At 40.8% G+C, this 16,921-nt stretch overlaps 1 protein-coding gene across 11 annotated transcripts; it reads left to right on the top strand.

Moving 5' to 3' along the window:
• Window positions 1-1,546: 1,546 nt before the first annotated feature.
• LOC121684119 (arfaptin-2-like) lies at window positions 1,547-14,398 on the top strand. 11 transcript variants are annotated; one of them, XM_042064060.1, is made up of 11 exons: window positions 1,547-1,795; window positions 3,172-3,279; window positions 3,539-3,565; window positions 5,815-5,953; window positions 6,803-6,865; window positions 7,728-7,808; window positions 8,438-8,553; window positions 8,721-8,942; window positions 9,496-9,653; window positions 11,081-11,255; window positions 14,209-14,398. In XM_042064060.1, the coding sequence occupies exons 2-11, from the start codon at window positions 3,181-3,183 to the stop codon at window positions 14,362-14,364; spliced, it is 1,236 nt and encodes a 411-aa protein (XP_041919994.1). In that variant the 5' UTR covers window positions 1,547-1,795; window positions 3,172-3,180; the 3' UTR covers window positions 14,365-14,398. The 11 variants fall into 11 exon arrangements, with proteins under 11 accessions (XP_041919994.1, XP_041919996.1, XP_041919997.1 ...); XM_042064063.1 differs by having other exon boundaries at window positions 1,548-1,795; window positions 5,845-5,953; XM_042064061.1 differs by lacking the exon at window positions 1,547-1,795 and adding an exon at window positions 2,242-2,309.
• The last annotated feature ends 2,523 nt before the right edge of the window (window positions 14,399-16,921 follow it).

The raw sequence follows: 16,921 nt of genomic DNA, 5'->3' as shown, positions 1-16,921 counted from the left end.
TTTCCCATGCTGTTGTGCAATACATGGAAGCAGCATATTTTTTCACAGTTCTCTCTGCCCAGTGAAAGCAAAACAACTGGTTTTAAAATCAAATCTGATGGAGCAGCGGATCGCTTGTGGACCATGAATAATTCTGAGGTCAAAGGTGACAGGAGAAAGGATGTTGCATCTGCCACTCCTTTTTAACAGCAAACCAAAAACATGTTGGCTTGAGGCATTTAAAACCTTCAAAATAGACAACACGTGCATGGGTTTTTTGAGCTCCAGCCAAACAACACATCCAGTCACGCTTTTATCTATTTTAAAAGCCTGCAAAATCTTCTAATTTATGTCACTGTATGTATGGTGTACTACATCTTTTTAATCATCACTGCACATATGCATTAGTGTATGAATGACATTTAAAGTGTTAAGAAAACCCTATTCAAGAAGACTAACAAAAACAATGTTTCAAAACACAGAACACCACATGCACCGAGAGTATAGTTCACTACCCGGTATCACCGCGCGTCAGAGTCATTTAAGATGTTGTTTTATGATTCACATATAGAGATCCTGACAGGTTGCCTTCCGAAGAAACACATACTCTTCAGCCAACCGAAACACAATAAACATTCATGAGTGTATTGATTTACAGTTAACTTCGTTTCAAACCCATGCACTCTAAGCAGCAGGTCTATGGCACCACACATCAAACAAGCTTTTCTCTTTACAGATTTCACCAATATACTCTTATTTATGTTTGTGTTCTGGGTTAAAACATACTTCAAAGGGGCTTTAGAATTTAGGACACATTGAAAGAGATAAATTGAATCTATAAGCAGGCCATGGCATGTATTGAATCTGTTGCATTGAACCTATGTGTATTTTAGCATTTAACTGTTGTCGCCAAAATAGTTGAGTTACATAGTTTTGCACTGATAGCCTAGATTTATGTAACTGCTCATCAAAGCCTATTTTGAAACATATAATACAACACTTTCTCATATAAATCCCACAAAGTTTTTTATCAATCACAACTTCACTCATTGTTAAAAATGTGTGCAACCTGCATCACATAGGCCTAGTACATTTCCCTCAACCGGTGTTCAACAGTTTCAATTTTATTATCACAAAGACTATAGCGACACCATCTGACAGTAAGCTACAACAACAACAACTCTTCCATTGCTTTCTCTTCAGGACCAGCGCAACGAGACTGGATAAATAATAATAATAATAATAATAATAATAATAATAATAATAATAATAACATTTATTGTCATTTAATTGCATAGCAAGATTCATCATTTAGATTTATAGCAACCGGCTGGAAAAAGAATACTTTTTCATTATGCATTTGTTATAATAATACTCATAATACTTATACTACTACTACTACTACTACTACTACTACTACTAATAATAATAATAATAATAATAATAATAATAATAATAACAACAACAACAACAACAACAACAATAATAATAATAATAATAAGGCTTCTCTCTGCACAAGTTTCCTTTCTCGTTGTCAGGTCTAGCTTTGATGGACCTCGGACACAGTGGGCAAAGATAGTGGGCATTTGGCGAATAGGATGTGTCGTCAGTTCCGTTTTCTGTCAGTCGGGTTGAGCAGATTTGCATTAGTCAGAAATCCCGTAGGTGCAGCCGATGGCCATGAAGCATTCAGAAGATATTTAACAAAAATCTCCACGGTGTCATTCTTCTACAATCCCGTTGGATGCTAGTTTACACTTGAAACTCGTGGAATACTGTAAGCAGTGTTGTGGTTGAATCTGGGAAGTGGTCACAGGTAAGAAAAATTAAGAGCATCATCTCTCAATGCATCCAGCCGGCTAGTACCTCTAACTCGCTAGCAAGATAACTGTCTAAGCGTTTACGAAGTAGCCAGCCATTTAGCTGTCAGGGGAACTGTTTGTGGCTGTGAAACCAACCATTGTATGTGTGCACACAGTGTAACATATGCAACCAATTTTCAACAGATACTGCTTCTACTGACTGTGCATTTTGAGAATTAACGGTAAATGGCTCGTGGGGCATGCTTGAGTGGAATGTCGTGTATGGATTGCTAGCCGCTTTTGCTAGCGGGATTAATAGATAACCGAGACATTCTCTGGGATAACTAACGTAGGTTAGCGAAGACGCAAAGGTAGCTCACCAAGGTTAGCTAGCTAGCTAAAGCAGACGGGGGTGTGACGTGTCACATAAATTTCCTTAGGCCAGTTGGTCTTGCAGCGTTTTCAATACTACATTTTTGTTCTGATCGTGTGAATTATGGGCACTTCTTGGAGGATATTTGTGCCTTGGTAATTGGTTGCTAACTTAGCTAGGCCTATAATAATTGAAGCATATTGTCATATGGCAACTTTAGCATAGCTACATTGTTTATGGGCTTAGGTGATGGTGATAGTCAATGCGCCGCTGAATTGAGAAAATGATTTTGTTTAGTGACCAGCATCATCATTACGTTTTCAATCTGAACGAGCGATTCTGAATATATTAACAGATGCATCAATTAGCAAAATTCATGAGTTCCTTTTGGTAGTGTAGCTTAAGGCAAACTAGAATATCATTCTAATGTTTCAGGAAGTGAGAAACCGCAATAAATTCTATCAGCATGTCATATCAAGTGGCAGACTTACACACACAATGACTTAGGGCATTGTAGGTACGTGTAGGCTATAGCTGCTACATATATTTATTTTTATGAATCAGCGGGTCTTTTCCCGTTCTCTCTGCTGTAGTTATTGTAAGGTATGGCCTCGGCGCTAGGAGTCGTGATTGCGGATAACTGTTAGTGCGCCTGCAGTTGCTGGATGCTTATCTGCCGGTAAATATCATATTTATGAAATACCGTTTTATGTAGTAGGCTACAGAGCGTTTCAGTGTACCGATAAGCTACAATAGGATGTGGAGCCCTTGCACTCAGATGAGCTTAATCGTCTGCATTTCTTGTGTTGGCTACATTTATTTAATGGCACTTTCATGTAGAGTGCATCTAGTTGTTCATTTTAGGCATAGACTTAACTACTTTAGTGTCGAGGGCCACAATACCATGCAGAATAGTCCACTTTGATACTCATAATCTGCCTGTGTAACTTGTAAGACTTGAGACATTTGGCTTTCTTTACATTGCACTGACAACCTTTCCTCTGTCAAACTTTGAAGAATCTCAACATGGCAGACAGCATCATGAGCAAAGCAGCGACCATGGAAATCCCCATCAACAGTAACGGAGACTCCAGAACACTGGGAGAAGATGATGGCCTCGAACAGGTGGGCGCCCCTTTGAAATCCATTTGTCTGTGTGTGTGCGCTGTTTATCTGCCCCTGCATTGCTATTAGGCTGGCATTCAGTCCCAGTGATACCTTCTCATCAGACAGGCTGGTGCTCATTAGTAGCCTACAACTGGTGGCTGTTATGGCCACAATTAGTCTTGTGATTATGCGACATTTGTTATGATCCCTGACATGATAGTCCCTATTTGAAATGTTCTATTTGTTTATGTGTCTTTGTGTCTCATTCTCCGTACAGGCTACACATTGGAACTTAGATGAGAAGGTAGGACAGGCTCAGAGAAGGTTCAGTGGTGGGCACAGGGTCAATGTTCCCATGGTTACCTCCCTTTGTGTGTGCATTTTGGCAGTCTAACTAACCATTGTGGTTCTGGAGCTAAATTTGCATTGAATTGTCTGGTATTATGTTGGTGTGGCACCTGAAGTAACATCCACAGATCTGCATTGTCCATCCTTTCCATTTTGTGAATGTGTTGTTTTTAATCAACCTCCAAAAGGCGTAAATTGGCTGCATTCATACTGACCTGCGTTTTGTATAGTAACTTCAGGCCTGTCCTGAATACCCAAGTGATAATAACTCATTTTGACCCTTTCCTACTTTATCTGAGAACACACCTTTAAACACAACTAGACAGCATGTAATAATACAGGCTATTAACATAATGCATCATTGACATTGAAATGAACTAATGTATGGGAGACCTATTTTGTGGGGATTCCTATATGTCTGTGTAACGTTATGCCAGATTGTGTTCAAGCTTTCTTCCTATTATCAGAAAATGTCTACCTTGCAAATATTGTCATGTGGCTTGTTCTTGTTTTGATGTGCCTTATGTCAAGCAACTTGGGGCTGTTCTTCCGTAGGTCTTATAAAAATAAATAAACTCTCTATGTATGCCTTTTTTAAAGTCTCAGGGCCAGATGTACTAACGCTTTTGCGCCCACTTCAGGCGTATTTGTTTCGCAATGTGCGTGTAAAATCATTGCGAGGTATGTACAAACAGGCCGCAATGATATAAAAGCGCAAACTGCCTGTCGCAGGAGCTGAAAGTGACCGATTGCATTTGTCATGTCATGCATATGCATTCATGGGAGGATCCAGGGGAAAGTGGGTGTTTAGCGTAAAAAGATGGGAGGGAAAGAGTAAAGAGCGCCTAATTATGTATTCCGCGGTATGTAGGCCTACAAAGACTGCTCCTGAAAGCGCACGTCTATTCTGCGCCTAAATACTTCCGCCTTGTAAAAGCAGGTGTTAATCCAAATTGCAGTTCAATGCGTCAATAAGAGAACCTTTCAAAGACTACAGAATCGTTATTTAGAACACCAGTTTTTGTGGTGAAAGTATTTGTACTACCAAAAGCAACCTTAACTTTCGTTGGCCTTTCGAATGTCTTACTTTCACTTTCACGTCATTCACTTAAACTTTCCTACTTGCTAGATTTGACCAATCTTCCATAGCCTACAGTATATACGTGCACAAGTAGTTTGAGTAGAACTACTGATCTTCATTATCTCCCAGCTTGTTTACATCTGATCATGTATGGTATTATTTCATGATCTCTTAACTTTGATTCTTTTTAATGTTGTCATCAGTTAACTTCATTCAACTGCGCTTGTATGTAGGTGCTGTCATTCAGTTGTGGACGTTCGTAAATTGCGTTTATGGGCGGAGAAAGGCGCAGTTTACACTAAGGTTTGAACGATTGATAAATACGACGGAAACTTGGGTCTGACAGCTTTCGCAATCTGCGGTGTGTCCATGACGCTGATAACGCTACGTTCGCAAATGTACGTACATCTGGCCCTCAATGTCTCACACAATTTTGTGTGAAAGTACAGAGGCCAATGATTCAGCCTCCAACACCCTCCATATCAGAAAGGCCATATCAAGTCATTCAATGTTTTTTCCACTCAGCCATGGCTATCAGTGTCCTTGTCTAAGTAATAGGATACAATGCATTTAAATGGTATTGAATGCCAAGAACTGTTGCTTGCCAAGTGCCCAACACTAGTCCCCACATTCGAAGCACTTGAAACCCAACAACAAAGCACTGCTTTGACTGAGTGGCTCATTGAATCTCCACAGACTGCAGTGCTGAGATTGCTGACTGTCTGATAAACCTGGCCCCAAAAGTAGCCCCAGAACCCTGTTGTTGTGTAGCCAAACAGTGTTAGTGTCTGTACTGTAGATAGTTCTACTAGGTATACTTGCGTGCACAGTGCCTCTTAAGGCGGATATGTGTTTCAGTATATTGATGATGGTCATAAACAGAGAATGAATGTCACCAAGGTCTGCACACTGGTGAGTTTGGAGACAGATTTTGCACAGGTGATGGGCCCCTTCTGGGTAGTTTTGAGATGTTCTGGTAAGGTGGACATCACCTCTGCACCAGACCTCCACAACAAACTACAAACCCAACCCCAGGCAGTTTACATCATTCACTGGGAATTATTTACACTGAAGCACATCTCCGCCTTAAACCATCCCCACCCCTCTTCCCCCTGTGCTTTAAGCTTATGGTCTGTCCTCCATGCCTCCAAAAGGACCTCCAACAGGTGATGGTGTCCGGGCCCAACCTGAACGAAACCAGCATCGTGTCCGGAGGCTACGGAGGCGCAGCAGATGGCATAATCCCAACCAGCTCCATCAAAGGTACCGTGGCACGAGTGCTCTAGTCCTGACGGAGCACAGAGGAGCCGTTAGCTTGATTTATAAAGCTCTGCTGACAGAACAGATCATCTTTTTTTAAAGTGGTTGTATTCTTGAAAGCATGATAATGGCCAGGCATTCACCTCCCTGGAGGTTTGTTGTAACAGCATAATATAACACAGATCCAGGTATCTGCTCTCGTTTGGCTAGGGCGTAGTGGACATTATCATGATTTGCTGGTCTCTTTAGGCCAGAGTGTTTTCACCGGTAAACACCAGTGTGTTCTCCTGTGTTGGCAGCACAGGATGTTTCATAGGAATAGAACACTGTGTAAGCTATTGCAATTTTGGGGAACAAACTAGAGAAGTTTATTTAGTCCGTTTTTTGGATTTGCTTGTGGCTCGGCCATTTTTTTGTGTGCTGTTGGAGTCGGTCATGTAACATTCCACTTCCCTTGTTTATACCATCTCATAAAGAATTTTTTTTTTCTCCATTGAGACTAAATTTGTTACTAAAATTGATGTGGTTTCACCAATATGGTATTTTCTACAGTATCTCCCAAATTGTTTAATGGAAAGAAGTAATAAATTCAGGTAACTGCTGAAGAAGTCTTTAGGGGCACTGACCGCGTTGATTACTTCTGTCTTACACAAATTGAATTTGCTCCTTCCATCTTATTCTGTCTGACTTCTCTCTGGGGACAGACATCTGTTGTCTGGAATTAGACTAGACCTTTAATTCACTCTGCTACTGTGAAGGTTCCGGCCTTAAACTGTCTTAAGGCCTCCGATGACTGATTATTTAACTGAAGAATCTCAGTAAATAATGCCATTCTAAAACCAATTTTCTCAGGCCCTGCCATCCGCTATAACCCTGAATACTTGGGCAGAAGGAAATCAGCTGAACCCAAAGAAGGTGGTCGTACACCTCCAGAACTGAATGCTTATTTTCCACTTCTGTATCTCGAAGCCTTCCACTCTTTACCTGTCTAGCAGAAGTGCATACTTCTTTTTTGGCTGAAGAAAGAGGCCTGTTGGCAGCATGTTTTCAGAGGTCTAATCCATATGAAGAAGGCAAACTAACCAAGGTTATTAATAGACTGTTACACTTCTGTACTCTATTTAACAGTGGGCCTGTGTATGTTGTTGCATGCACACAACTACATCTGAAGTGAATTAATTCTTACAACAAGCAAGTAATGTCTGGATAGCAGTAATTTAGTGCGTTAACTTCTATAATGTACATGTTTTTATATCATGTAGTTCTGTCAGTCTCGACTGAACTCGTTTTCATCCACTACTCACTTTTCATTTTGTCATCTCTCTGCTCCACCCAACACCATCCCGCTATTTCCTATGCATGCTCTTTTCCCTCCTCTTTCATACTTTCAACTAACCCAAATCCCACACTCTACTTACTACTACACTAAACGTGCCTAATATGTGTGCCGCTTTGACATAATCTACTCTACCCTTTACTCTACTAATAAATAATTTACTAATATTTAATTCAATCTTTAATCATCTTACCTCCCCATACCTATTGTCTCTACCTTGACAATCATATGACAATTTATAAATCTGATATGTGCTATTCTACATGTAATTTAAACAATCCCAACAATAACTACCCACCCACCACATAACCAATGAATCACTGCATGGACACTGTCCCCATGATCGCCCTCGACACCAAAACTGGTTGTTGAAATGACCCTTTCCCCTCCAACCACCCCCACCCCTGCACCCTCCTCCCTGTTCCTACGCACCCATTTCAGACCTGCGCAACAAATCACGTGGCATCACCCCCAGCCAATCAGCAGCCAGCCGGATAGCCAACCAGGCACAGCAGTATCCAGGTATCCCATGGGCCCCATTGCCCAGTCCATCTCATTCCGCCCCCCCCACCCCCCCCCCCCCCCCCCCCCGACACACACACCACGCCACGCCATCTTCTCCACAGCACATCTTTTATTCACGTTATTATTTCACAACATCAAGGTTTCCAATTTACAGTGTTGACATTTTCACGTTATTGCTGTGTCTGCGAGTATTAAAGGAGCTATGTGGAATTCTGTAAGCTTTGAGTTCTTGAACGCAGCCACGTGGCCCTCTTCCATAGACTTGCATTGTATTTGACGCAGCAACCACAAATGGCACAATGCGGAATTACAACCTGGCGCTAGCTGGTTTGCATGTTAACTTCAGGGGGAATCTGGACAACACAGCGCATAGGTGTTTTTGACTTTCCATCGAAATGGTTGTTTCTTAACATTCTCTATTTCTAGGTCAGTCATTTTTGGATGTTTTGACCAAAAAAAACTCCACATAGCACCTTTAATAATATGAGCCGATGATGCATCATGTTACATCATGATACTTTACAGTTCTAATCTGTTTCAATATGTCAGTATGACATACTCTGCCGATGTGAATATGTGCTGACTGTTATTACAACCTAATTAAAAAATGGTCTCCTCCATCTCAGCTCCCAGCATGCACCTCAGTAACAGCAACCCATCTATGATGGCGGAGGAGGCAACACGAGGCGTCGCCGTGGAGAAGTTTGACAGTGTGAAGAAGTGGGGCATTAACACATACAAAGTACGTGCCCAATATTAACTGATTCTTGTTAACAGATAAATGGCTTCATCACTTATTTGCAACACTATTCGTTTATGTCTATTGAGAACATTGAGATCTACACTGAACTTTCCTTCCTCCCTTCTTACTGCCTCTTTCCATACCCCCTTATTCTCACACACCCCCAGTGTACGAAGCAGATGTTTTCGGAGCGTTTCGGGCGGGGTTCGCGCACGGTGGACCTGGAGCTGGAGACTCAGATTGACCTGCTGCGCGACACCAAGAGCAAGTATGAGAGCGTGCTGCGCCTAGCCAGCTCCCTCACCAGCCACTTCTACAACATGGTGCAAACCCAGCAGGCCCTGGGGGACATCTTTGCTGACCTCAGCCAGAAGTCACCTGAGCTGCAGGTACGACTGCCACTGATAGTGTGTGTGTGTGTGTAGGCCTGCAAATTATGTGACGATATAAGCATGCAAAACATGTTTTGTCTGCTGCATGCAATGCTGTATATTCTTTTCTGTTCTATTGCTGAAAGTGTTGCTCATAACATTTTTGCAAGGTCTTGTAGCAAGTTCCTGTGTGTGTTTGTGTATGTATGTAAGTGTGTGTGTGTAAGTGTGTAAGTGTGTCTTTGCGCAACTCCAGTAGATGGCAGAATTGCATTAAGTGTTGTGAAATTAAGTGTAATGAAGTTTACAGATCAGAACATAATAGTCTGTTATTGTTAATTGTTAGTGTTTCATTTCCTCAGTTACTCCCCAGTCACACTGTAGCATATAATAGTAGTCCACACAGAGAATCTCTCTTTAAGGCTCGTAGGCAGTACACTTGACATTATTGGGGTCACACTTGCATCAATAGTGTCAAAGTGGAGAGTCCTTTTACCCTCTAGGTGTGTGTGTGTGTGTGTGCACGTGTATTTAAATCTGTGAAAAAAGCAGACTCTTGATGATTCCATAGGACGAGTTTGGGTACAACGCCGAGACCCAGAAGCTGCTTTGCAAGAATGGCGAAACCTTGCTGGGCGCCATCAACTTCTTTGTGTCCAGCGTGAACACGCTGGTAAACAAGACCATGGAAGACACGCTGATGACCATCAAGATGTATGAGAATGCCAGGTAAGCTGGCCAAAGGCCTCTCAAAAGATGCACTAATCCAGTGTGTTGAGGATTTAATCCCAGAGAAAAGCATATCTCTTACCTACTCTCAGATTAGTCTGCCTCCGTTAGAGTGAGAAGAGTTTACTGTCTTCCTCACACACACACACACACACACACATACTGTACATCTATATGCATGTGTATATGTGTAAAATGATTTTCTGTACAAGTGCAGATATATAGATGTATATACACATGTAGATACACATGTAACAAAGCCAGGCAAAGGGAAAAACTAGTTTCAATCCTCAACACAAACTTTCTTTAAATCCATATTTTGAATAAAAGTCCCTCTACAGCTGTATGAGCAAGGTGTCTAAGCCAAATAATGGCAGATTCTGGAAACAACCAACTTTTGTGAAAAGCACATAACATGTAAGTGTCCCCCTTCTTTATGAATTTGTGTTACTGTTCTACTGTTTGTACCTACACACGCTGACTAATTAATGCTCATTGATTGCAAATGCGTGGCCTAAGCTAAACCCGTGGCTGCAGCAGCAGCAGGCCAATAGATAATAAACTATCAGCCAGTGAAGTGAAAGCTTAGCGGATAGTCAAGGTGCTTTGTATTGATTGTACCCTGACCCTCTGTCCCCTCATCTGAAAGACGTAGATTTAGTTTGAGAGAGAGAGTCCTCTCTTCATTGTAGTCTGCGAGGGGGGGGGGGGGGGGGTCAGGAGATGAGGGTTAGGGCTAAATAGGGCCAGCTCTGAGTAAACATCTTGTTATTTGGTAAATAATGAGAGAGAAGAAAGGGAAAGTATGTTCCTTGACCTAAAGAGTGGGTCAAGAGCAGTAGATAGTCAGCAGCGAATCTGCAAAATGAGGTTAAAAAAAACCCTTAAAGGAGAATTCTGGCATTCTTTCACATAGATCTCTATTTCTCGAGGTCACCGAGTACTGTCGGTATGAAAAAAAAACAGTTCTACCTAGCTCGAGTTGCTGCAGCCAACAGCACTCTAGGGGCATGTTCATGTTCATTAAAGGTTGCATCGCGGGGATACATCACTTCTGTTGATGTTCAAACAAAACAGAGAGCTAGCTCGCTAGTCCCTCCCCCTCCGTCCCGTGCAATTAAAACTCTCCTAAACACGCATCTTGACGGTTATTGGTTGAAACACCTTGAGTGAAAACACTTTGCCTTTGAGTGGGTTGCCAACCCTTGTTGGTAGCAATTGTTTTGTGTCCAGATCTCAGAGCCTAGGCTGCCTACAGAGACACGTCTTTTTGATGGCCTGGTCTTCATTTATTTTGACAGAAATAAACACATTATATTTCTCTCTCTGTCTCTCTCTCTCTCTCTCTCTCTCTTTCTTTCTTTCTTTCTTTCTTCTCTCTCTCTCTCTCTCTCTCTCTCTCTCTCTCTCTCTCTCTCTCTCTGTAGGCTGGAGTTTGATGCCTACCGGGCGGACCTGGAGGAGCTGGGCGCGGGGCCCCGTGACGCGGGCACCATGGTGCGGATCGAAATGGCTCAGCAGCAGTACCAGGTCCAAAGAGAGAAGTACGAGCGGCTGCGCAGCGACGTCTCCATCAAACTCAAGTTCCTCGAGGAGAATAAGGTATGGAAACCATGAAAACCACAGAAAGACAATACCTACAGTACGCACACTTCCTTTAGAGCAGGGGTCGTGGTGGTAATTTTCCCAGTACCACAGTTATCTAGAAACTCAGGTCAATCAGGAAACAGGCTTTCTTTCAATGAAACCCAAAAGATTCACCAGTATCTCTAACTATACAAAAGAAATCCTAAACTGAAGTATGTTACCTGTGGAACCCCACCCCCTAGTATACCCTCACCTAGTATATACATAGAGAATCACACCTGGGGATAAACAAAGGATACACTGCATACAGACCAAAGACACAGGAGATACACATGGGTGCAAAATCACAAATGAACTCAAGAAATACACATGTACATGCAGAGGTATAATGCTGATTCACAGTTCTTTCAGTTGGGCACTTTATTCCACAAACTCAACTAGTTCAGTTGTATGAGGTCAGGAGAAAAAGATTCCAAAGTAAATTCCAAGTAGAGGTCTGCACTCCTGCGGGTCGCAATGAAAAAGAGTGGCGTAGGACATGGCGCGTTTGCGGGTGCGGGAAAAACAAATGATTCACTGCACTCCCTCAATATGCGTAAAAATAACATGTAGAAATTAGTGCTGTCAGTTAAACGCGTTATTAACGGCGTTAACATAAACTATTTTAACGGCGTAATTTTTTTTTCCGCGAGATTAACGTTATTTTTGGTGTAACAAACTTTGTAGTTTTTTCACAAGCTGTTGCAACAACTAGTAACGTTAGAAACCGAGGTGAAGTTAGTTTGATATTTGATATTCGGATATTGGACAGATATTCATTTTTTTTTTTTAATGCGGCCGGTTTCACCCCGTGTTTGCAGACAATGTACAAACAGATGACCTGTCTACTTGATCCCAGCCGACCTACTTAGGGACCGTCTATAAAGTACCTTCTGAATTACCTTCATAGACTTTTTTGTTAATAGCTTTGACATCATGTGACCTAGTGACTCCAAACCAATGCAGAATAGTTATCCTATATGGGACTCATCAGACACACCTCTTTTTATAGTCACTGTATGCACACTATTTTATACTAATATTTTAAAGAAAATACATTATTTCCCATAAGAAACAGTCTCCTTTTTTTCAATTCCTCCCAAGCCATGTGACCTAGGGACTCCAAACCAATGCAGAATAGTTATCCTTTACGAGACTCCTCAGACACACCTCTTTTTATAGTCACTGTATGCACGCTGTATTTTATATGATTTTTAAAAAAAAAAATACTTTATTTCATATAAGAAACACTCCTTTTTTTCAATACCTCCCAAGCCATGTGACCTAGGGACTCCAAACCAATGCAGAATAGTTATCCTATATGAGACTCAGACACACCTCTTTTTATAGCCACTGTATGCACGCTGTATTTTATATGATTTAAATAAAAAAAAATACTTTATTTCATATAAGAAACACTCCTTTTTTTCAATACCTCCCAAGCCATGTGACCTAGTGATTCCAAACCAATGCAGAATAGTTATCCTATGTGGGACTAATAAGACACACCTCTTTTTATAGTCAATCTATGCACACTGTATTTTATATGAATATTTTAAAGAAAATACATTATTTGCCATCATGAATGGCAACTCTGCACACCAGCATCGCACTTTGCCGCCGTGTAAATCACGATTCAGTTATATTTGGTCGACGCCGCTCCATAAAATCCATTGTTCATCCAGTGTTTGCGTGTTAAAAACTTGATGTGTGCGGCGCTGATGTGTGTGGCAAGTGACAGTGCACCATAGACTGTAGGCCTATAAAATGGCAGTGCACTCATGTCGAAAAGTTCCTTATTTTCAACTGAACTCAAAGATAATGAATATAGTATTTTATGTTTGTTATGCCCTTTTTTAGCTATATTTCTGAAGAATATATTGTGTTGTCTCAGGTCTGCTGCACATCTTTTGAAATTTGATTTGAAATAATCAAATAGACATACGTCTATGTTAAGCTAATGAAGTAACTTGCTTTGCTTTCATTTGAATCCTAATCAAGATATACAATAATTGCTTTATATTGTTAACGTGGACTCCTGGAAAGTTCAGAAATGCAAAATAATTTTAATCATGCGATAAAATATGTGATTAATCGTGATTAACTATAGGAATTCAGCGATTAATCGTGATTAAAAAATTTTAATCGTTTGACAGCACTAGTAGAAATTATTAAAGTAGTGTATAAAATTAAAGTTGTGCTGGATATTGTGTTAGGCAGCATTAAAAACGGGGTTTAAGCAGCTTAAGTGACGGATATTGTTGTTTAGGCCTATGTGGGTTCAATTCTTTGGTTCAAACTCCAAATTGAAAGCATGGCAGAGGAAGAGGACACCACTAGGCTACTTTAGATGTTAGTGCCTTTCTAAAGAATGGATGCCAGCAAGCATAGGTGTGTTACAGTAGCCTGTTCAGAATCAAGAAACTTAAAATCAGACTTCTGGCAGTCTCCTTTTGTGAGACAGAAGGCAAAACTGAATACCCCGGCTTTTGCGGGCAGGAGTGAGACCTAATGTTACAGATGCGGGCGGGAGCGGGACAAAAAATGACACATTATTGGGGGAAGGGGACAGAATGTTGGAGGGGCTGGCGCGGGACTGAAAAATCTGTCCCGGGCAGACCTCTAATTCGAAGTGAATGATCACTCCTGGGCTAATTGAATGTCAAATTCATAACTCTCAGAAGTAATTTCATGCATGATCAAGAGTTCCATATTATAATAATTCAATTTCTACAAAAGATTATGTTTAATATCCTTTGCCACGGTTTTTTTTTTTATAATATTTTTTTAGGATAACTTTTGTACTACTTCAGAGTTCACACTGCAGTGTCCTCTCTGTCCAGTAAAACATGGATTGTTCCATAAATCCTAAAAGGCTAACACGGCACAAATGCTAATCATGTTTGATGTCTTATGTGTTTGTGTGCAGGTGAAGGTGATGCATAAGCAGCTGCTTCTCTTCCACAACGCCATCTCGGCCTACTTTGCAGGCAACCAGCAGCAGCTGGAACAGACACTCAGACAATTCAACGTCAAGCTCAAACCCCCTGGCTCAGACAAGCCATCCTGGCTGGAGGAACAGTGACCTTACACCCCCCCCCCCCCCCCCCCCCCCACCATCTGACCAAAACAAGAGAAACGCAACGAAAAATGATCTTTCTTACAGTATGCACACACATGCACACACAGACACACACAGACACATGCACACACAGATGAGAGAGACTGATGGAGGAATGGACAGATTGATGAACAGATGGGCAGAAGGTTACATAAGTGGACAGAAGAAGTGGAAGAAGAAGATGTAAGGAATATGCCAGGAGGAGGAAGAGGCATGTACTGTATATAACTAGTGTCAAAAGAGGGGCCAGTGACAACGCGCAATATTGTGGCAGGGGTTCTCTCCCTTCCCCCATCGTTTTTCTCTTTCATTTTGTTGTCTTTTTTTTTCTTTTTTTCTTTTCACCCTTATATCTGTTTTTTTGGAAGCCTTTCTTTCGTTCCAGATTTAAGTTGAATTGTCAATACTACAGTTTTCACTCCATGTTGTAGTTACACAGAAGGTCCTTAAACCATAGGAATGTTTTGTACTGTGGAATGGATGAATGAATGTCACTTGTCATTTTGGAGAAAGTGTCAGTGAATGGAATCAGTAAGAGTCACTTTATAGTTATGTCAATGTTGATTAGGATTATGTTGTACTGTATATTAGATCATAGTTTGCAGGTTCATACTTGGAGACATGTTAGTGACTACACTTATGTTATCAGTGCAACATTATTATGCTGGGGAAGAACAAGGGAAAAGGAAAGAAAATATAGCCAGATTTATATATGGAAGTTATTTATGAATTAATCAGACCTAATTGTCACTTTTATTTATTTTCATGTTATTTTTGCGTTCAACATTATAACCATGCTTATATTGCTTATCGTAGTTGTAATTTTTTTTTTATTTTGTTTTTCAGACGTATCATTTATGCAATGATAACAGAACCAGGATGTTGTTATAGTATATAGAGTTACTGTAGTACGCACCTTACATCCTTTACATTGTGTGCTATGCACACAGCTATGTGATGATGGTTCATTTCAATGCAGTATCTCTGGCAGTTATTTAAAACTCACTCCATATCGTCTACTATTTTGCATTTTGTTACTGAATACCACTCAAACTCAAACATGAAGGCTGGGACCGTGTCAGGGAGTGATGACCAAATACACAGGAACACTGTTCATTCACAGACTCAGTGGTACGATAGAAGTCACCCCAAAACTCAAGTTTACTTGTACCTATTGGCTTGGTTTAACATGGCGTGACTGATGGGAATTTTTACAGTCAAAATATAATCAAGAGATCAGCCCAGTTCCACCGTTGCTCAAATGATCGTGCCGTTTTCAAGACACAGTGGTCTCTTGGTCACCATTTAACTAGACCTTTCAACTTAATTGATCTGTACAACCAATGGTACAATTACTTCCTGGTAGCCTGACGAGCCAGACCCACATTAAAATGTAGGTCTGGGCACTCACCGTTCGCAGTGCTCAGTCCGAGGGGCGGGATAATCGGTTGTCTTTCAAATTCTCTCTGCACGCAATAGTACAGCTGTGAGTCCCATGCGTTTCCCACCAGTGGAGCTAGTTGGCTAGTTCAAACTTTTGCCAACTTAATAAAAGCTTAACTCGTGTCACACTGTTCGCCAACAGCAACATTATCTTATTTGTTTTCAAGTAGCAGGAAATTCAAGCCAAACCGTTGCAACTCTGCCATCAATCATTATGTTAAGCCCGCCTAACGACTCTATACACGATTTGATTGGCCTGATAGAAGTTTAATTTTTCGAGCTCACAAGCCAACGGAGAGTTGCTAGATTAGCCTGGCAGTTTAGATTTCTAGGCTAACTTCCTGGAACTTCCATTGATTTTTGTGGAATATGTTTTTTTTAACTTTATGGCAAAGCTCATCTGAATGATGAATACAATCTTCATCTTTAACTTTAACAGTGCTTGAGCCACTCTGATGGAAGGTCTTCCTGAAGTCACATGACATGGAAGTTTTTCAATTGTAGAAATTAAATTATTGAATTTTTTTTTTTTTACATTTTTTTTTAGAACCTGCACATCCACTGAACCTCTCTAATATCGCCATTTGCTGTTAGTGTTGCCAATCATCATGCATAGTTTACAATCAGTTGTCTGTGATGTATTTTATAAAACACCTCGTCTTGTGGACTGTAGATCTCTGGATCATATTGCGAGAGGGTTAATTTTTTTGTTCTGAGTTTATTAATTTATTTTATTAAGTGGCACAAATCCTCTGTATACCCCTGTGGAAGAGCAGTTCTCATGTTCAAAAAGTGGGCTCAGTGACACACATGATTTTCCTCTGAACTATGAGGCAATGAGGCGTATATACATGATTTTCCTCTGAACTATGAGGCAATGAAGCGTATATACATGATTTTCCTCTGAACTACGAGGCAAACTTATCTGTAACACTATAATGCAACACTTTCTCCCTCTATCCCCCAATGAATATGTGTCTTTGTTAAGCCTAACTGGATTGATGGGATCATGGAAGGTTTATAAAAGAATATTGTTTGCATATAATCTATTTTTTTAGGCTGGTGTGTCATATTCTAA

This window comes from Alosa sapidissima, chromosome 15, assembly GCF_018492685.1.
Source record: "Alosa sapidissima isolate fAloSap1 chromosome 15, fAloSap1.pri, whole genome shotgun sequence".
In the NCBI taxonomy this organism is placed as follows: Eukaryota; Metazoa; Chordata; class Actinopteri; order Clupeiformes; family Clupeidae; genus Alosa; species Alosa sapidissima.
The sequence above is the reverse complement of the archived record's forward strand: the minus strand, read 5'-3'. Positions and strand labels throughout refer to the sequence as shown.